The sequence below is a fragment of the Pleurodeles waltl genome, chromosome 3_1 (genome assembly GCF_031143425.1).
Source record: "Pleurodeles waltl isolate 20211129_DDA chromosome 3_1, aPleWal1.hap1.20221129, whole genome shotgun sequence".
Classification (NCBI taxonomy): domain Eukaryota; kingdom Metazoa; phylum Chordata; class Amphibia; order Caudata; family Salamandridae; genus Pleurodeles; species Pleurodeles waltl.
The window spans coordinates 358,437,594-358,459,390 of record NC_090440.1 but is presented as its reverse complement, the minus strand read 5'-3'; the positions used below and the strand labels follow the sequence as shown (position 1 = coordinate 358,459,390).

The 21,797-nt window shown below is 45.9% G+C and overlaps 1 protein-coding gene across 1 annotated transcript in view; it reads left to right on the top strand.

The window, feature by feature from the left end:
• ATP8B4 (ATPase phospholipid transporting 8B4 (putative)) overlaps window positions 1–21,797 on the top strand; it is a 2,552,767-nt gene that overhangs the window by 1,889,115 nt on the left and 641,855 nt on the right. Inside the window, exon 19 of the mRNA XM_069222521.1 lies at window positions 9,349–9,454. Coding sequence (XP_069078622.1) covers window positions 9,349–9,454 — 106 coding nt within the window. The remainder of the gene's footprint in view (window positions 1–9,348; window positions 9,455–21,797) is intronic.

Below are 21,797 nucleotides of genomic sequence, written 5' to 3'. Positions count from 1 at the left end.
AGATCTGCTGGCAGGTAAGTACCCATTACTTTGGAGGGCAGAACTGGGGGGTGTGGGTGAGCACCAGGTGGGCCACAGGTTAGCACCAACCACACACCTTCAGTGGCACAGGAGTGACTAGGTGCAAGGGGCAAACACAGCGTCTGGCTCCCAATGTTTTTCAAAAGGGAGACCCCGGGTTACAAAGATGCTGCAGGCTGGGTTCAGGGGGTTGTATTTGGAAAACCAAAGGCCGGACAAAGGAGGAGGGCCACATGCTGAATGTTGCTGGACCGTTGGTCACATTCCCCACGGCCATGGGGTTGCTGGTGCAGGGGTACATTTGGGCGTCTGGTATCTTTGTCCGGTTTTCTCTCAGTCAGGGGACTCCTCCAGATTTAGGCTGCAGGCGTCATTGTGTTGACCAGGAGGAGTCAATCCAGGATGGACACAAGTTCAGAATAACCTGGTGACCGGCTCTGGACCAATGGGCCACCTGGACTTGGGTCGTGGGAGTCAGGTGCAGAGTGGGCAGGACTCAGGGATCCGGGGTGGTTCTGGAGTCCTTCTTGGAGTTCGTTGTGGACAGGGCCGCTGTCCTTAGGAGTTCTTGGTCCTCTGGTGGGCAGGCAGTCCTCTGGGGGTTTGTAGAAGTTGCTGGTCCTGTGGGATGTGTCACCTTTTTGTAGCAGAGGTTCTGAAGCTGCAGACAGGCCGGTAGGGCTGAGGCCAAGTCAGATGGTGTCTGGAGTCTTCTCTGTTGGGGTCAGCTTAGCAGTCCTTCTTCTGCATCTTTCTTCTTTTCTTCTTGAGGTTGCCAGAAATCTGGAGAGCTAGGTTCAGGGGGCCCTTAATTCCTAGTTTTAGGGGCTTTACATGGGTCAGAGGGCAGTAGCCAATGACTCCTGTCCCTGAGAGTGGTTACACCCTTCCTGTGCCCTCTCTTTTAGGGAGGGGCAGATTGTCAACCCTATCCCTATAACCCTATGGGTCCCTGCCCTTTTACCTAATTTTCCCATAGGACCAAGAGTGGGGCTTCATCTTGGGGGGGGGGAGGGCACCTCCAGTACCTGGAGTGCCCTGGCGTATTGTAAGAAGAGGCCTGACCGTTTGAGGCTCACCGATAAGTGCTACAGTTCCTGGAGGGGAAGGTGTGAAGCACCTCCACTCAGGGCAGGCTTTGTTTCTGACTCCATAGAGCACAACGGCCCTCACCCTATTGGGTCAGAACCTTGTCTATTAGTGGCAGGCTGGCACAGACTGGTCAGCCTTACACTAAAGGGTTGGTTAAAATACAGGGGGCATCTCTAAGGTGCCCTCTGGGTACATTGTACAATAAATCCAACACTGGCATCAGTGTGGGTTCATTGGGCTGAGAAGTTTGATACCAAACTTCCCAGCTTTCAGTGAAGCCATCATGGAGCTGTTGAGATCGTAGTGACAAACTCCCAGCCCATGTACTTAATATGGCCACACTGCACTTACAATGTCTAAGAAAGGACTTAGACACTTTAGGGGCATACTGCTCATGCAGCTGTGCCTTCACCTGTGTATAGTGCACCCCGCCTTAGGGCTGTGAGGCCTGCTGGAGGGGTGGCTTACTTATGCCACAGGCAGTGGTTTATGGGCATGACACCCTGGAGGGATGCCATGACAAATGTACCTTTTTCTCCCCACCAGCACACACAATCTGCAATGGCAGTGTGCATGTGCTTGATGAAGTGTCCCTTAGTGTGGCACAATACAGGCCCCTTAGGGACTCTCCCTGGTCACAGAGCCCTTGATTCCACTGGCACTTTTTACAAGGGACTTAGCTGTGTGCAAGAGGTGTGCCATTTTAGGGAAAGAACACTGGTGATGGGACCTGGTTAGAAAGATCCCAGCACACTATCAGTCAAGTCAGCATCAACATCAGGCAAAAAGTAAGGGGGGTAACCATGCCAAAAGGGGCACTTTCCTACATTTAATATTAATCAATTTACAAAAGGTGCACTTAGTGACATCTGGGGATTTCAGACCTGAAATAAGCTATTTAGCATCCTCTGTGTGAGCCAGTTTCTTTCACCTCTTAATATATCTTTAAAAAATGACTGTTAACAGTATCCTCCTAACTGTGTCCCTCCACCACAAAAATCCCACTCCAGCGTAGAACTGTGTGTTAGTAGGTCTCACATTAGGATGGGTGAGAAAAATCAATCAGGACATAATTTTATAACACAAATTGTTATCATGTGTGACAAACGCTGGCTAGCCCAGTTCTAGGACACAAGCTTTCTGGCTATTAGCACCAAGCACAAATGTAGCCAGGCAAGAGGTCTGTGACTAGGAAGACCAGTACCTGCCTAGCCACAGCATTGTTTGCAAATGCTTGGTGTTGATGAGCACCGTGGATATAAAGAGTTTGCATATAGGCCATTCTCATCATTTTAGACTCAGAAGCCACCTTGAGCAGTCTCAGATAGAGGGAGAAAGAGTGCCTCTATGCTCTGAGAACAGCTGGGGAAGAGAGCTAAAGACTCCTACAAAGCAAGGAGAAGTGTCCTGTGGTTCCTTTAATATTGCAGGAGCTGTGCTGGCCCTAATAGCTCTACCAACCAAACAAGGCTTTGTTTACAAGTACTTGTGCACATGAGCACTGTCGATATGAAACACACGTTGTAGGCCAGCAGCAGGCTCCTCTACACAAAAGAATTCCGTCCCACTTTCTCCACAGAAAGGACACGGTATTCCTGACAAGGCAATCAATAGTTCCTTTTGGTGGGCTCTGTCCACCTGCCTACCACTGCTGGTTGTCTGGCCTAGAATAATGCATGTTTAAATGTTGTGCCCTCAGGTCTTCGGTGCTCCCAAGCCACACAGGTCCACAGCCTCTACCAAGCTTGTAGTGGTCAGATGCAGGAGTTCACACTACTCCATCCTCCAGGAGTCTATCTAGGAGAGCTACCACATACCCATTCCCCAGTAGGCGTCGGGAAGAGTCCAGGCATTCGTGTTAGTCTGCAGAAAGAGTCCAGAGATACAAGTAAAGAGCTGGTCCTTCCTCTTCCTTTAAAAACCTTCTGCATGTCTTCTGTTTCCCTCTCTGTCTCTCTGTCGATATGCAGCAAGCTTTTAAGTGGAGGCAAAGAATTTAGCTGTTACTGGGATCTCTGACCCATCTAATTCTGCCACCACCTAATGTCTGTGCTGCCATGGGATTTGTTGATTGGCTGCCCCACCGATTCTTAGCATTCTGAAAGATTTTCAATATGGCAAAACACTCTTCAAAAGGTTGGTTCAGTTTCACCTCACCCCAGTCTGAAGACCTTTAGACTAGCTGCCTCCAGATGGTCCTCCTGGGGTAAGGTGGATACAGGAGTCTGGCTCCCACCCATTGTCCACTCTGAGAACATGCCTTCCTCTAGCAGCAAAAGCACATGTAGGCCTATTGTTTACAGGCGCTGGAAGAGATACGTGTGACCCCTGTTTTCATCGGGGTTCTATTGGGTTGTAATTTTAGAGCTTTAAGATGGGAGGGTAGAACGCTAAGGTGGCGGTCACGAGGGTTCAATGAGAAGAACTTATTGTGTGCTCGTGGCCTATACCTACTGCTGAACTTATGAAATAAAGCACTTACTTCACCGGAGCAGTATCTTCATTTTATTGGCGATGAGCAGATGCCAGATCCACCTCCTGCCACCAGTTTTCTGTGTCTGCAGCTCTTGGTCATATCCACTTAAGTAGCAGTCTGCATTTGCTCAAGCTTGTGGGGCCCCAAGGAACTTTTGTCTATCTGAGGAATTGAGGCCTCGCTCTTGCTCGTTCACGGTTGAGTTTAAACTCCATCTTGGTGTGAGGAGCTGCAGCGATCCCGCGGATTGAGTTAAGGTTTCCACTATCTTGGCTTGACACTGCGCTGCCAGAGCACCACCCTCTGTTCTGGTAGCGTTAATTGGTGGTGCTGCCTCAAACGCTGCTTACAAATATCACCTCCTGTGCCGCCCATATTGATAAGGTAGGGCTAGCTGCGCATTTCTTGCATGCATGTTATTGCATCTGCCATTTTGCATTGGGAACACCTGTGACTGGGTTATTTTAAACCTGTAACCATATTCATTTGGGCATTCTTGTATTGTGAAGAGCATCATCATGTGGGGTTACATGACATGACCTTGGGTGTCAGCCATCTTGAATTTGAAATCCATTGTTATACAGTGAATTACGGTGTTATCACAAATCATTTTGTTTGTTCTTGGCAAACTGTAGTGACTTTAGCATGGAAAGTTTAAGTGCACCTCCTGCCTCTTATCTGCGCCAGGGACACCTCCCTTATGCTGGGTTAAACGGAAAGAGGAATTTGAGACATACTTCGATGCCATAGATGGTGAAATATTCACTAACAAAAAGAATAAGACGCTATTTATACATAATCTAGGTCCAGAAGGCCGCTCTATATTGAAAACTTTACCTTTGAAACAAGTACAATACAGGTGCTTTTAAAGAGGGGGCTTCTAATGAAGTATTGGCAGTAGATGTAGTGAATGAGTATGCCTCTGTCATTACAATGCTGGACTGAAGGTTTTCTCCCACAAGAAATGTGGTATTGGAGGGACACAAATTCAGAGGGTCAACAACAAGGGAAATCAATTGATTACTTTGTGTCGTCCTTATGCCATCTTGCTGTCCCTTGCAATTATGGAGAATTCAACCATGAAATCATATGTCAACAGTTGATTGGAAATGCACACAGCAAAAATATTCAAGAGAGGTTGCTTTCTAACGAAGTATCAAGTGTAGAAGTGGGTTTCACAATCGCTAGGACGGTAGAAAATCCTGATGCATACTTCAAGAACCTGTCAAGCCAAAGTGAAGTATACACTTCTAAAGTGGTAAATGCATTCCAAGCAAAGAATGAATGCAAAGAGGTAGAGAAATAATTTTTTCAGAGTTCAAAAATCCCATATCTAACGATCTTACTCTGTGTTTCACATGTGAAGGTCATAATCATGTGACTTCAGGTGAAACGTGCCCTGCTTTTTCTTTAACATGTTTTAAATGCAAATACAAGGGGCTTTTGCAAGACTTTGTTGAAGCATGCATGAACCTGTGGTATCTCTAGTGGAAAAGAGTATATCAGTCAGTGATGACAATGAGATGATTTTGACCATTACCATGGATGATGGATATGAAGAGGCGGATGTTGCTGTGGATGATGTTGTAGGGGAGTTAAAACCATTTTGCAGGAAACCGCCAATGTGCAATATTGTGATTAAAGGGGTGTATGTGTGTTCAATGGCTGATTCAGATTTGCCAGTTTATTATTAATCCAGATGTTTTCTGTAATTCAAACCACAGGAACATCAACCCTCCAGCTTACAAATGTGTATGCATGGAAGGAAGATTGAAGTGAAAAGTCAATTTGATGGGACGTTGGAGTTTGATGGAAAGTTGGCACGGGGGGACACATGTGGCTAAAAAGGGTTAGAATTTGTTGGGTTGGCATGAGCAAAGAGAGTTGGATATGATTGTGGACCCTAATCATTTTGATTGTGTGATCTCTAGGTCTAATTTGATGCTTGCTTATGTGAGTGTTTCTCAAGCAGGCCAATTGGTAGATACATTTCCCAGAGTATTTATTGAACACCTAGGAAAACTGAGAGGGTTCCAACATAAAATTGTGTTGAAAACTGGTTCTACTCCTGTGGCGCATGAGGTTGAAAGGGTGCATTTGTCCTTGAGAGGAGATTTATGCGGCAAGTTAAATAAACTCTGTGGTCTGGATGTTATATTGAACCCATTGAATGCTCTGAGTGGCTAGCACATGTAGTCTTGGCATGGAAGAATGATAATTCCATGTGGTTGTCTGTTGATTTACAAGATCTTAACCAAAGCATTTGGGTGGATAGGGTATCCCTGCCTAAAATAAGTGAAATGTTAAGTACTTTGAAATGTACTAACCGTGTTTACCACATTAGACATGTCAGTGGCAGACCACATGTAGTCTTGTGTTAAGAATCAAGACATTTGACCTCATTTGTAACTCTGGAGGGAGCATTTTGTTTCAAGTGGATGCCCTTCATTCTTTCATCTGCCTCGTCAGTGTTTCAAAGGCTGATGAAGGAAATAATTCAATATTGCGAGGGCGTCGGGTGTTTTCAGGTTGACATATGGATTTTTGGCTGATCTCCAGCAGCACAACAAGTGTTTCAATAAGGTTTTACAAATTTTACATGACAAAAGAGTAACCCTACATGGTGACAGGTGTAAATTTGAAGAATCCGGGATGGACCATTAGGACATCACATATCTGAAGATGGTATTAGTCCAGAGGAAAAGTTGTTAAAGGCAATTGAGGAAGCTCTCATTCCTATCAACTAAGACCAGTTATGGTCCTTTTTGGGCTAGCAAGGCAATTGAGGAAGCTCTTATTCCTATCAACAAAGACCAGTTATGGTCCTTTTTGGGCTAGCAGAATATTACTCTACGTGTGTTCCTCATTCTGCTGACAGGACCACTCTCCCTAGACACTTGTTAAAGAAAGGTCTTTCATTTGTGTGGAATAAAGAGTGCCAGATGGCTTTTAGCAAGATATGTTCCGCCATGTCGGCTAATCCTTTAAAAGTGTTTGAACCTAAGGACGGAAGCATCATAGTAATGGAGGCCAGCAACTTTGGATTGGGTGCATTTCTCATGCTGAAGCAGATAAATATTAAAAAGGAGGTGGTTGCTTTTGCGTCCAGAGTGCTCAGAGGTGCTGAACATACATATTCTACCATATAGAAGGAAGCTTTGGCTTTGTTGGGGGGGAACCCAGTATTTTCTCACTTAAGTTTGAGGGGGGTCCCATGTGTCCTGAGAACTGATCACAAGCCACTGATAGAGTTTTTCTGTAAGAAGGGCTGTGTCAAGGCAACTCCCTGAATTGACAAAGGCAGTACAGTTTACAAACAATTCAGTTACAAAATTGAAAATGATCCTGGAAGGATAAACCTAATTATTATTATTTTTTCTTCCAGAATGCCATTAGATGTTTCTGATGTGGAAGTGATGGATGACAACAAGGGTTTCTGTTTGACTTACGTTTGTCAACAATGTGTTAAATGGTGCATTAGTGGAAAATAAATGGAGGGATGAGATAAAAAAGGATGCTGTTCTGAACGAAGTTAGGCAGTGGATCGTCAGAGGATGGCCTAGCAAGGTAACAGGCAAGGAATTTACCTGATATGTGCATATGGCCACTGAGTTGACGCATGAGGGTGGGTTCCTGAGAAGGTTAGGGCGACTGGCACCAGTTAGTTTGAAGACAAGGATTTTGGAGTTGGCACATGAGGGTTACATTGGCATTAGGGCAATGAAGCGCACATTGTGTGAAGACTTCTGGTGGCCTGTTATGGATAAAGCTGTGGAATGTTTTGTGAGAGATTGTGGTCCTTGTATCATGAGTGAATAGACCCACGTCACCCAATCTAATCCAGGCAGCCCAATGGATTTGCCTTTGGTACCTAGGAGGATATTGGCCTTGGACAATGCTGGTCCTATAAAAATCTGGGTAGAAAATTCAAAATTTGCAATTGGTTTAATGGATTACATGTCGAAATGACAAGAAGTTGGGTTTGCCATCAGTATGACTCCCACATCTGTCATTCAGTTTTTACACAGGGTGATTGTAAGGGAAGAATTTCCAAAGGAGATTATAACAGATAATGGCGCTTAGTGTCAAAAGAGATGAAGTTGTTCCTTGATACCCATGGAATCAAACATACCAGGACCTCCTTGTGTCATACAAGGAGTAATGGGTTGTTAGAAAGCTTTAATGGTATCTTGAGAGATCAGCTGCAGTTAGTAATGGTTAACAACCTTAATTGAAAAGAATTGTGGTGGGCGACATGTTATGAGCATACAGGACCACTCCTGATGTTTCCACTGGTGTATCACCATTAATCCTGTTACGTGGAAGTGTTCTAGGTCCTAAACTGAATTGTAAATGGATGGACCAGCACCACATTGATGCTGCACAGTTATCTGCTGTAGTTGATGTCAAGAAAAGTGTACAGAAGAGGTATGCGGGCAAAGGTGTGAAAACATTTCTACAAGATTTAGTGGTGGGAAGCTGGGTCAGGATCAAGACGCCTGGGCATGTTGTCTAGGGTGAGTCTAGGGTGAGTCTAGGTTCTCTGCCCCATTACAAATGGTTGAGGTTACTCCAGATGTGATACACACCTGGAAAGGTCTGGAACAAAGACAGGATTTCTGTTGTTCCAGGAAGCAAGGTTGAATTTGTGTGTACTTGTTGTGGGGAAGCATCAGAGCAAGAATGTGAGAAAAAGTGGTACTTAACTCAGTCAGGGGAGGTAAGGTGCAAACCTGTTTGGTATAGGCATTACGTTGTTGAATGTATTTCTATCACACATATCAAGTGGAACTGTTTTATCCTTGTTTGTTGGTTGTTGCCAGTTACCTTCTCGGTGTACAAGTGGTCAATTATCTCATTATTTATGCATTTTGTCAATGATCTCATTGGTTGGTTTATTTTGTGGATTTAGGAGGGGGGTGTTGGGTTGTAATTTTAGAACTCTATGAGTGAGAGTAGAATGCTGAGGGTGGAGGTTGCAAGGGTTCTATGGAAAGGCGGTTGGGATAGAAGAGAGCGCTGGCCGAAGGCTATACGATGTGCTGGGGACATATACTTATTGCTGAACTCACCAAATAAATCACTTACTTCACCTGGAGCAGATTCTTCATTTTAGATGCCTATGGCATGGTCTCAGTATGAAAGAGTTAATGAGTATCCATGTAAACGTAATTTTGTGTTTCATCACAGATTTGACATGACAGTTAAATTCATTTCTACTCACATTGGGCAGCTCGCAAAACATACTCATGCAACCCAGTGTGCAGCTCCTGTCTATTTTGATTACAGTTGCACATTTGCCACTCCCAGCCATTAATGAAAATCTGCTGTTATGCAACAACAGAAAGCAGTGCATTCAAATGAAAATGTAAACATTGGCACATAGCTATGTCAGTATCGTACTTAATGATGTTTACTACCTATTGCACGTTTCCCAAAACGTTGACCTTTTGTACTTTACAATATTAACTTCAACTTCATAGAGGTAAGGTTCTGTCAGCCTTCGGAAGTAATCATTTTAAAGCAAAATTTTGACTTCATTACATTTCTGCCCTGTTATGCAGAGTAGAATATTTTTATTGCTGGAGCTACTGGCATTTGTTGGGAATGTAAATAAAAATAATGTTAGGTCTCATCCATTTCATAACATTGTTTATTTAAATCGAAAATGGATTAAATGTAGTGTATTTTATCATTGAGGGAAGTACATTATTTTCTTTGTAAGGAACTTAATATGATCAGTTCTTTTTTCTCATTAGAAACTGCCATGAATATTGGGTACTCTTGCCATATGCTGACAGATGATATGACGGAGATCTTCATTTTATCTGGCCATTCAACGATGGAAGTACAGGAAGAACTCAGGTACCAGTGTGTTTCTACTAATACATTCTATATTTTTCCCAATCCAATCTTAAATAGTACTCAGAAAGAATTTAAAGTAGAGCACAATTAAAGAGCACCCCTAGTTCAAATATTGTTCGCTCTAGATGCACTCTGTGTCTTTATTATGTAACTTCTTGCTCTCATATGTGCCTTGATGGTACTCATCTACCAACCAGCGCATGGCTACCCTTCTCTAGACCATAACAATAGTGTTGACTAAAACCCTCTTGACCTACTTCAGAATTTCCCTGGGCATCCCCGCTAGACACACTGATTGATTCACGGTGAACTAGGTCACCGATTAGGCTCGCCCGCAGGGCAGCATCATATTTCCGAATCCTCTCTCTACACCACACATCCAACTAAAGATACAAAGGACAGCTTCCCATGTATCACAGGGTCTGCATCTCTTTGGAAAACCACTGTGATGCTTAGGAGGCATAATATTTACAAACGATATCTGGGAAATATGGCATATCACTTACTCACAACACTTGAAAAGCCACTTGATGGCGGTGTTCAAGGAGGTGTGGACTTGCAGATGCTTCTACCATCGTAAAGAGAGGCGCTGATAGTGGTCCTTCCTAAACAGGGCCGGGATCCCACAGACGTAAGGTCGTATAAGCCGCTCTCTTTACTCAACCTAGACTGCAAAATCTTGGGTGAAGTATTGGCAAATAGATTTGCCCCCATGATACACACTCTAATCCATGAAGACCCGAATGGCTTTATTCCAAAACGCAAGATGTTCCTAAATGTTCGTATATTGCTTAGTGTTGTTGGGGATACTCCGCCTGAGGCGCATGATAATGTGGCAATGTCATTAGACATCAAGAAGGCATTTGACAGGCTGGGTTGGGACTTCCTGTTTGCCACCATGAATGATATGGGGTTTGGCCCCGGCTTTGTACGCTGGGTACAGACCCTATATGCCGAACCCAGGGCTAGAGTGAAAACGGGAGGCATCATATCGGATAGCTTCCTCATCAGCAGAGGAACCAGGCAGGGCTGCCCACTGCCTCCCTTGCTGTTCGCCATTGCGATTGAGCCATTGGTGACAAGGTTACATGCGGTGGAGAGGCAGTGGGGGGTTGTACAGATCTAGAACATATCACATTACAGGGAGTGCAGAATTATTAGGCAAGTTGTATTTTTGAGGATTAATTTTATTATTGAACAACAACCATGTTCTCAATGAACCCAAAAAACTCATTAATATCAAAACTGAATATTTTTGGAAGTAGTTTTTAGTTTGTTTTTAGTTTTAGCTATGTTAGGGGGATATCTGTGTGTGCAGGTGACTATTACTGTGCATAATTATTAGGCAACTTAACAAAAAAATATATATACCCATTTCAATTATTTATCATTACCAGTGAAACCAATATAACATCTCAACACTCACAAATATACATTTCTGACATTCAAAAACAAAACAAAAACAAATCAGTGACCAATATAGCCACCTTTCTTTGCAAGGACACTCAAAAGCCTGCCATCCATGGATTCTGTCAGTGTTTTGATCTGTTCACCATCAACATTGCGTGCAGCAGCAACCACAGCCTCCCAGACACTGTTCAGAGAGGTGTACTGTTTTCCCTCCTTGTAAATATCACATTTGATGATGGACCACAGGTTCTCCATGGGGTTCAGATCAGGTGAACAAGGAGGCCATGTCATTAGATTTCCTTCTTTTATACCCTTTCTTGCCAGCCACGCTGTGGAGTACTTGGACGCGTGTGATGGAGCATTGTCCTGCATGAAAATCATGTTTTTCTTGAAGGATGCAGACTTCTTCCTGTACCACTGCTTGAAGAAGGTGTCTTCCAGGAACTGGCAGTAGGACTGGGAGTTGAGCTTGACTCCATCCTCAACCCGAAAAGGCCCCACAAGCTCATCTTTGATGATACCAGCCCAAAACAGTACTCCACCTCCACCTTGCTGGCGTCTGAGTCGGACTGGAGCTCTCTGCCCTTTACCAATCCAGCCACAGGCCCATCCATCTGGCCCATCAAGACTCACTCTCATTTCATCAGTCCATAAAACCTTAGAAAAATCAGTCTTGAGATATTTCTTGGCCCAGTCTTGACGTTTCAGCTTGTGTGTCTTGTTCAGTGGTGGTCGTCTTTCAGCCTTTCTTACCTTGGCCATGTCTCTGAGTATTGCACACCTTGTGCTTTTGGGCACTCCAGTGATGTTGCAGCTCTGAAATATGGCCAAACTGGTGGCAAGTGGCATCGTGGCAGCTGCACGCTTGACTTTTCTCAGTTCATGGGCAGTTATTTTGCGCCTTGGTTTTTCCACACGCTTCTTGCGACCCTGTTGACTATTTTGAATGAAACGCTTGATTGTTCGATGATCACGCTTCAGAAGCTTTGCAATTTTAAGAGTGCTGCATCCTTCTGCAAGATATCTCACTATTTTTGACTTTTCTGAGCCTGTCAAGTCCTTCTTTTGACCCATTTTGCCAAAGGAAAGGAAGTTGCCTAATAATTATGCACACCTGATATAGGGTGTTGATGTCATTAGACCACACCCCTTCTCATTACAGAGATGCACATCACCTAATATGCTTAATTGGTAGTAGGCTTTCGAGCCTATACAGCTTGGAGTAAGACAACATGCATAAAGAGGATGATGGGGTCAAAATACTCATTTGCCTAATAATTCTGCACTCCCTGTATTTCGCTATACGCGGATGACACATTGATATATTTGGAAAGGGGGAGCGAGGTGATGCCTTCGGTGATATCCCTGTTAGACGAATATGGGGGTATATCAGGGTTGGGGGTCAACTGGGATAATCCTGCTTGTTCCCTTTGACTTTTTTGCCCCTGCGCGCGAGGGAGAATGCTCCTGTGGGACGTCTGAAGTGGTGCTTTGATACATTCAAATACCTGGGAGTCCATAGCTATCATAAATCCGAGGACCTGAGGGATGGCAATTTGGGTCGTACGCTGAACTCCATGAAGGGTTCTCTGCGTTTTTGGTGCTCGCTCCCCTTGTTGCCGCTGGGCAGGGTAGCGGTGGCGAATATGCTAATACTTCATCCCCTTAGGGCAGTTGCCGGGAAGCGTTAATTCGAATAGAGCGTACTCCGTGGCCACTTGGGCGGAGGTAGGAATATTAACTGTAGGCAATTGTTTTGAGGATGATGCTTTGATGACATTCGAGGCTGTAAAAGATCTCACATCGGTGGGACCAGGTCAATTTATAGCTTACTACTCTATATGCCACTTAATAAAGAGTGCGTGGACGTCAGGTGACCAAGAACCGGCTATCTCCCCCACACTACACCATATGTTATCGTACGACGGTCAAACTAAAGTCATAACAAATCTTTATAAAGTGTTGAATAGATCTCCAGAAAATGGATTGGAAAATGCGAGAGGGTGGTGGAACACTGTTCTCCCGAACCTGTTATCTCCGGAGGAATGGTCTCATGCTCTTGGTCATACTCGGCAGGTGTCCCGGAATCCTATTTTTTGTTACACCCAGTTTAATTTTACACATCAGATGTAACTCGCTATCCTGTTTGAGGCGCATGTTTCCTGCGTCTGATCCACTATGCCCCCGCTGTGGCTCCCCGTCGGCCCACTTCTATCATATGGTATGGGAGTGCAGTCCCCTAGAAGAGTCTTGGCGGGAAGTGGTAGCTGATATATATGATATTACAGACCATTTGTTCTTGCCAGAACCTAGATCTTGTTTACTGGGTATTAGAACTAGAAACAAACAACACATATACATTCACAGATTTGCAGATCTAGCGCACATAATGTACAAAAGACTGATTAAAGGAACTGGAAGGCCCCCAGGGCGCCAGAGCTTAAGTCGTGGCATGCCATGACACTACGCTGGGCGCGGACAGAGACTCGAGTATTACGCATGTTGCGAGACAGGGGCCAGGCCCACATGGGACATGATGCCTGGAAAGCATTGGTCACTAGGCTAGAGGTTAAGAATGATGAGCGCCCGCCGTGAATCTGATAGTACGAAGCACACGTGTTGTGGAGGGGGTACCTCGGCTGCGTTGCCTGCCCCCACCTTCTGTTCCATTTTCTCTCTCCCTCCATTGAACAACACACTGCATAGGGGGCCAGGAGAAGGGGGGCCGGATCACCGCTGTGTGAATACACTGAGATAACTACACATAATACACCCAGAAAAGGCACATAGGGAGACCGATGCTGAATCAGATCAAATCATGTGCTGAATGACAAAGTTGCAATGGAGATATCGGTCACCAGAAAATAACACAGGGTTATGTAATCATAATAACAGATATGATAGTCAACAAGACAAAAACTCGCACATTCCATGAAAACAAATATCCGGGATGCATACTACATTACATGTTACTGCACTACAATCCTTCAGTACACAGTTGTTGGAAAGTGGGGTAGATGGCTCCACCTAAAAGATAAGATTGCAGAAACACCAGCAATTTTTGGTGCAGTTGTTTATTGATGAATGTAAATCCTACTATTCGGATCTAGACCTAGGGGGTGATTCTCACCCTGGCGGGCGGCGCAGGCCGCCCGCCAGAGTTCCCCCCTCCAAAATACCGCTCCGCGGTCGCAAGACCGCTGAGGGTATTTTGGGTTTTGCACTGGGCTGGCGGGCGACCGCCAAAAGGCCGCCCGCCAGCCCAGTGCAAAACAGCCTTCCCACTAGGTCGCCGGCTCAGAATTGAGCCGGCGGAGTGGGAAGGTGCGACGGGTGCAGTGGCACCCGTCGCGTATTTCAGTGTCTGCAAAGCAGACACTGAAATACAAAGTGGGGCCCTCTTGCGGGGGCCCCTGCAGTGCCCATGCCATTGGCATGGGCACTGCAGGGGCCCCCAGGGGCCCCACGACACCCCATACTGCCATCCTGTTCCTGGCGGCAGAGCCGCCAGGAACAGGATGGCGGTATGGGGTGTCAGAATCCGCCATGGAGGATTCTACAGGGCAGCGGAAAACCGGCGGGAGACCGCCGGTTTTCCCTTTCTGACCGCGGCTGAACCGCTGCGGTCAGAATGCCCTGCGGGGCACCGCCAGCTTGTTGGCGGTGCTCCCGCCAACCCTGGCCCCGGCGATCCATGACCGCCGGGGTCAGAATGACCCCCCTAGTTTGTTATTTTCCTATTATGATATCATATAACGGCTGTCATCCTGATGTTCTACTACTTGTGGTCATTGTTGAATGCTTGTGCTGAAAACAATAAAATAGATGTTTAAAAAAAAAATCTGGGAAACATGGCATTTAGCAAGACCTGGGGTGAGCAACAAACTATTTTTAATCTGGTATAAACTTATCAATATCATGTTCTCATTTACTCATAGTTAGCTATACGCAGCTATCATTTTGCATGAACACATGCATGGCAGAGGCGATCTTCCCACTTTCTCCTTTACATAGGGCATACTGAATGAAGACTGCAAGGAGCAGATAGATAAGAACGTTGGTGATGTTCATTTTCCGAGCCACATTCCATCTGTGGCCTTAGACTGGGTTTTGTGCATTGCTTTCCTCACTTTTTTAGGAAAGCTCAACTGTTTGCTCAAAAGGTTGTGCTGAAAGTACATAAAGCTCTCAATCAACTAATTACTCGTTGGTTGCCGAAAGCATCTTTTCAGATGCTTCTCTAGGGTGGACTCGCACCTGGCAATAGAGCAGTTCAACCATGTGATTCACAGAGTAGTACATGCTCACTTGAGTGACCTATGAGTCATTAAACATAGATTCTCTTATACATTTGTATTACTGTCCTTTGCAATGCTGTGTTTGTGTCATTAGTGTGAATATCAGTAGGGGAAGATGCAATTCAAGAGGCATACTCTAGTCCATTTGAAAATCATGCATGAGTTTGCCATTTCTTCTGAAAACTGGTCACTGGTGTAAGTCCCACAATTTATGTGTTATAGTGTTCTCACAAGTTACAAATTGGATTGTTGGTTGACTATGGTATGAGGCCTGGTCAAGCAGCAACCAAAATCCTAGTCAGAGTAAGTATCAGGCAAACCTTAAATTAACCTGTGCTTTCCCTCTGCTACCTTGGCCTAGAGCAGTCACGCTTAACTTAGAGGCAATGTGTAAAGTATTTGTGCAATATGTCAAACAGTGAAACAGTAAAAACACCACAAAAAAAGGTTTCCAGACCAGGTTACAACAACTCTGATTTTAATAAAGAAGACACGACCAAAACAGCAAAAATCCAACAAGTAGAACTTGAGTTGTGAATTTTTAAAGAATAAACTATAGAATAGTACTTAGAAGTAAGAAGCGCCAACCAGAAATATCTGGTCATGCCAGACCGGGACAAAATCAAAAGTTCAGGCTGACCACGATGGAGCACAGACAAGCTACAAGGCGCAGTTGGACCCGCTAAACCAAAGTGTCTTAAATCCTGGTTGAGAAGCATTGCATTGGTACCAAACCATGCAGTAGATGCAGTGCGTTGGTTCTGCTCCAAGCAGCAATGGAGATGTGTTGGTTCAGCGATGTGGTGAGGTTGTGGTGCGCATTCCTTATGCATCAACATTGAGGATCCAGGCACCAGGGCTTGCGATGTAAAGACTGGTGTTGAAGACGCGTTGAGCAGAGGCTGCAATGCAGAGTTTTAGCATCGTCGTTGAGGCTGCTGTCAATGGGCATATGAGGACCTTACACCAAGAAAAGCACTGCAGTGTTGGTTCTGTAGGTGATGCGCCAGTTCTAATATGTGAGGTGCAGCGGCAATGCGATTCTGGTTGTGTCGATTCTGAACCATGCAATAGAGGCAATGCGTCATTCTGTTCCTCGCAACAGCAGCGATGCTGAGATTCTGCTCCCGCAGGAGAGGGTGCATCAGTTCTGCTGGGGCAAAGACATTTGACCCACTTCCAAGGATCCAGGATTTGGGTGGCACCACTTGGCAGGGCAGAATCACAGATGCAGGGTCCAGGTGCAGGAGCAGGGTGGTTGAACATCCTTAATGTCCTCAAGACTACGGATCAGGATGCCAGCCGGCTAGCCCTTAGAGTTAATCTGGGTTCAAGTGATGCAGGACCAGTCCTTCTCACCCAAGCAGGGGAACAGCAGGGCAGCTCTGCCAGGCAGGAGGCCAACAAAGCAGCTGTCCAGCTGAGTGGAAGTCCTTCAGCAGCACATTAGTCCTTCTTCCTGGCAGAGTAGTCACAGGTCCAGAAATGGACTGAGTTGGTGGTGTCAGTTATGCCCAGTTTGGACCTTTGAAGGTGGGAGGCTTCAACAAAGACAGGTCTTTGAAGTGCACCGAGGTCCTGCCCTTCCTACCCTAGCTCCAGACTCAATACAGGGGGTTATGCAGTCTTTTTTGTGGGTGCAGGACAGAGCCCATTCAGGTGTAAGTGAGGCTGAGTCCAGCTCCTCCCTACCAACCTCCCAGGATGGCCCATCAAGTCATACCTAAGCTCCCATTGTGTGTGGTTGTCGAGAAGCAAAACACACAACCCAGCTGTCACCCATCGCAGAAAAGTGATCAGACACAGGCAGCAGGCACCGAATGGCTATAGTCAGAAAATTCCAACTTTCTAAAAATAGCATTTTCAAAGTTACAATTTAAGATCCAACATCATCATCAACGCTGTAATTTTAAATTGTGATTCCTGAAACATCACTCTTGAAGTTTCTCTCTTCCGGATTGTGAATTACTCGTATAAAATGGAATACGGTATTCCCAATGTTATCCTATGGGAGAGATAGGCCTTGCTGTATTGAAAAACGACTTTGAGAGTTTTTCACTACCAGGACATGAAAAACTAAAAAGTACATGTCTTGTCTTTTAAAGACATTGCACCCGGCCCTTTGGTTGTCCAGGGTCTACCTTAGGGTTGACTTATATATATAATAAAAATGGAAGGTTTGGTTGTGGGAGAAGGGTTACTTTGCCAGATCTAGATGGCAGTGTACAACTGCACACACAGGCTCTGCAATGGCAGGCCTGAGACATGGTTAAAGGGCTACTGAAGTGGGTGGCACAATCAGTGCTGCTCACCCACTAGGAACTATTGATTTACAGGCACTGGGCACATGTAATACATTTTACTAGGGACTTAAACATAAATTAAAATGCCAGTTGGGAATAAGTCAATGTTGCAACATTTAGTGGAGGGAATGCAAGCACTTTAGCATTGGTTAGCAGTGGTAAAGAGTTCTTAAGCCAGCAAAACCGAGGTCAGAAAAGTAGAAGAAGTAGGCAAAACATTGGGGAAAGACCACTCTAAGGGCCAGATGTAGCAAACGTTTGCGACTCGCAAATGGGCAGAATCGCAATTTGCGACAGTGCAAAATCGGAAATGGGACGCAAAAAGCCCATTTCCGACACGCAAAAAGCGATGGGACCCGTTTGCGAGTCGCATCTGTTGCGAGTCGCATCTGTTGCGACCCCATTGTGCGACCCGCAAATTGCGAGTCGCAATTTGCGAGTCGCAACCCATATGCAATTGCAACTCGCAAATTGCGACTAGTCGCAAAAAGCCCAGTTTGCATGTCCCATTTACCACTAACTCAGAGCAGGTGGTAACCATTACCAAATTATAAAAGGAGACCCAGAAGCCATCTGGGTTACTCAAGATGGCGGAGATATACCTGATAGCAGTGAGGAGGAGAGTCTACGCAGCCCAGCAGAGGAGGAGGAGGGTCCACAGACAGGAGAAGATATATAGAACAAGGCAGACCCTTTTCCAGCAAACTGAAGAGGAGATCTATGATAAATACCGCCTTAGCAGCGCAGCCATTCTAGAATTAATAGATTTACTAAAGCCACAGCTAGAACACAAGACCCTGCGTGGCTGCGCCATCCCTACGCATGTGCAAGTACTATACGCACTGCACCTCTTGGCCTCAGGGAGCTATCAGGGGGTCATTGCCGTGGCAGGTGGGGTATCCCAAAGTGCAGTGTCAAGGTTCCTCAGGGCATTCCTAGATGCCTTAGTCACGCACAGATCTCACTTCATATACTTACCAAGGAATGAGGCAGAAATTAACAGCACCAAGCTGGACTTTTACCGCATTGCCCACTTTCCCCATGTTGGATGTGTAGATGGGACACACATTCAAATATGCCCCCCTGCTAATCTGGAACACATTTTCCGCAACAGAAAGTGTACCCACTCACTCAACATACAGGTTGTTTGTGATGCCCATTACGTCATCACGGACATCGTAGCTAAGTTTCCAGGCAGTACCCATAACTCATACATTTTTAGGCATAGTGGGATACATCAACGCCTGGAACGTGGGGAATTTGGAGACGGATACCTCCTAGGTAGAGCCACAGACACTTGCAGACATACACACAGGTCACTGTGCACGACTATCTGGACTTCCTAACAGTGTACTTTTGTGCCCAACAGGTGACAGTGCATATGCTCTAAGGCCATGGATCATGACTCCGTTTTTAACACCAAGAAATGAATCTGAGAGGCAATACAACAGTGCGCATAAGAGGACCAGGAACCTGATCGAGCGCACCTTCGGACTCCTGAAGGCAAGATTCAGATGCCTCCACCGCAGTGGAGGCGCCCTCCAATACACCCCCCTTACCGCATTCAAAATTGTGGTCGCATGCGCCATCCTCCACAACATAGCCACCCGACGTGGGCTACCTCTCACCCCTGCAGACCCCGATCCTGATGATGAAGATCAAGAACAACCACATCGCCATCATGGGGATAGGAGTCTAGCTAATCAAGGCAGACTGAGACGGAACCACATTGCAACGCAATATTTTGGACGGTACGTGTAAACTCCCACCATACTCACCCATTAACCAAACACTCCTTTTGTTAAGTGGAAGTAAAATAACTGTTTTAATAATGTAATGAATGAACTATATACAAGATGAAATTGTCCATGGGCAGGGAAATGCCAACCAGTCATGTGGCACATTAACGGCATGTGCCACATTTATTTCTCCTGGCTGTTCTCTAAGATCTCCTGCCCCTCCTGCCAGCCTGGCTGGTCCCTGCTGCGTCCATGGTGCTCTGCCTACCACTCCTTAGCACCCTACTGTCAGTGGCAGATACACTGCTCACTGTGGAGCCCTCTTCACTGTCTTGGGGTGTTTCCCCGGTGGCCCTCGACATCTCCTGTGTCTCCATTAGTTCTATTATGTGTGTGAGACGTCCCAGGCCCCTGGCAACATCCCCAGCAAAATGGCCCATCTCTATTTGCAGGCCAACTGTCCTCCTCGACAGGCCTGTTGTGTTGATGGCTAGCCTGCCGATCGATGTGGCCATCCTGTCCAGTCTTAGCATTATCTGGCGATCTCTGCGCCGCCCAGCCTCTGCCTGGCCCAGCAGTCCGCCCGCCAGTTCCCTGATGGCAAAGGCAATGTCCCCAGTGTTCTGGCACATCAGGTCCATGCGTCTGTTGAGGTGCTGCATGCTTGCATGGTTGTGTCTTACAAAGCGGTGCAGCACCCCACTAATCCTGCCCAATATTCTGTTCTGCAGGCGCTGACCCCGCAGCAGATGTGCCTCACTGCTGGTTGGAGGAAGTATCCGGGATCCAGATGCTCTTGCCCTGTGACGCCTGTGCAGTGGTGGCTGCCCTGTGCTCCCACCTGTATCCTCCCTGGCTGTTGCTGGGGCAGCTCCTGGCGTTGTTGTTGCAGCAGGCGTTACCACTGCAGGAATGCTGCTGACTGTGCAGGTGGGGGTGCTGGAGGGTCCTGGGGTGTCCTCCTGGGCCTGGGTGCTTGGGGTGTTGGGGGTGTCTTGCTGGAGACCTGTGGGACATGGGGAACACACTGTCAGTGTCTAGTATCTATTGCACAATTCCTAATAAACATTTGCCTATGAACTGCCTATTTGACTACATTTCCCATAATGCATCATTCTGGCTTTTTCTACCCTGAAATGGAGCTAATTTGGTTGTGCATGCATCTGTGTACATGGTGGGTGGGGTATGACATTGATAGGGGTACAGGCTTATCACATGGTACTCACCGGTTGATGTGCTGGGCTCTGAGGTGTCCAGGTCCCCAAATCCACACACTGCCTCCGGCTCAAATGTTTCCTCAATCCTTTCTTCAAGGGGTGTGGGTGGTGGCACAGATGATGGTCCCCCTCCTGTGCCTCTCATCTCCCGGAGCCTTTCTGCCACCCTCTCCTTGGTCCGGGAGCGGAGGTCATACCACCTCTTCCTTATGTCCTCAATTGTCCTGTGGCTCACACCCAGGGAATTAATTTTTTCTTGCATTTCCTGCCAGATTTTCTTTTTGGTGGCCTCAGGAACAGTGAGGGCTGCTCTCCCAAAGAGCTCATCATGGTGCTGACAACATTCCTCGGTCAGCACCTCAAGCTCCCTCTCAGAAAATTTGATTTTCCTTTTTCGTGGGGTTCCCTCCATGGCTGCTGCTGCTTGTTCAGTGTGAAGACTGGCAGTTATAAAAGGGTGTGGTCCAGCCTCCTCCCAGGTGTATTAGTAAACTTCCTGGCTGTGATGTCATCATCATGTGCCAGGAAGTGTTTCCAGAGTGTTCTGGTGTGCTTTCTGGAGTGTTCTGCTGCACCTGCAAGCAATTTTGAAGGTACTCGCAATTTGCGACACCCACTCGCTAATTGCGAGTTCGTTTTTTGCACACTCGCAAAGAGCGACCTCGCAATCTGCGGACTCGCACACAGCGTTGCGAGTCCGGCTGCGAGTCGCTAAATCGGACCGGTTTATTTCCTGGCATACCAAATTGCGACTCGCATTTTGCGACTCGCATCGACTCGCAAAATGCGAGTCGCAATTTTTATTTTTGCTACATCTGGCCCTAAGTCTTTCAGGTCTAACACTACACTATTGCCAAATGTGGGCTGTGACTGAGCTCTCACACTGATGGAACAGAACAATCTATTTAAAAAAACTGGTTTCATTAAGAATAACATTGTCTCACTTTTGGTAGCTTAGCCTGTAGACCAAGGCAGCAAAACAACAACAAAATAATAAAACAAACAACAATTGAGTTATAGAACTAGAGTATATGAATTTAACATTGAGATTAAGTGAAAAAATAATGGAAACTGAGAAAATATTTATGGGGTTCACAAGTAAATCAGATGGGAAAATACCCCATTAAAACAAATGCAGCAAGGCATTGTGTAATTTAAAAGAAAAGAGCAAAAATTGATAAAATAGCACAAGTGCGCCCTAAAGGTCCAATTGGGATCTATGCACGTCAAGTGGTTGACCTGGAAGTGCAGATGGTCCGATTGACGCTAGTAGCTGGAACTGGTTAACATATCTCCTTCTTTTTTCAAAATATTTTTTGACCACAAAAATGTCATATGGGTCAAACCAAAGCACATATTGGAGTATGACTCTAACA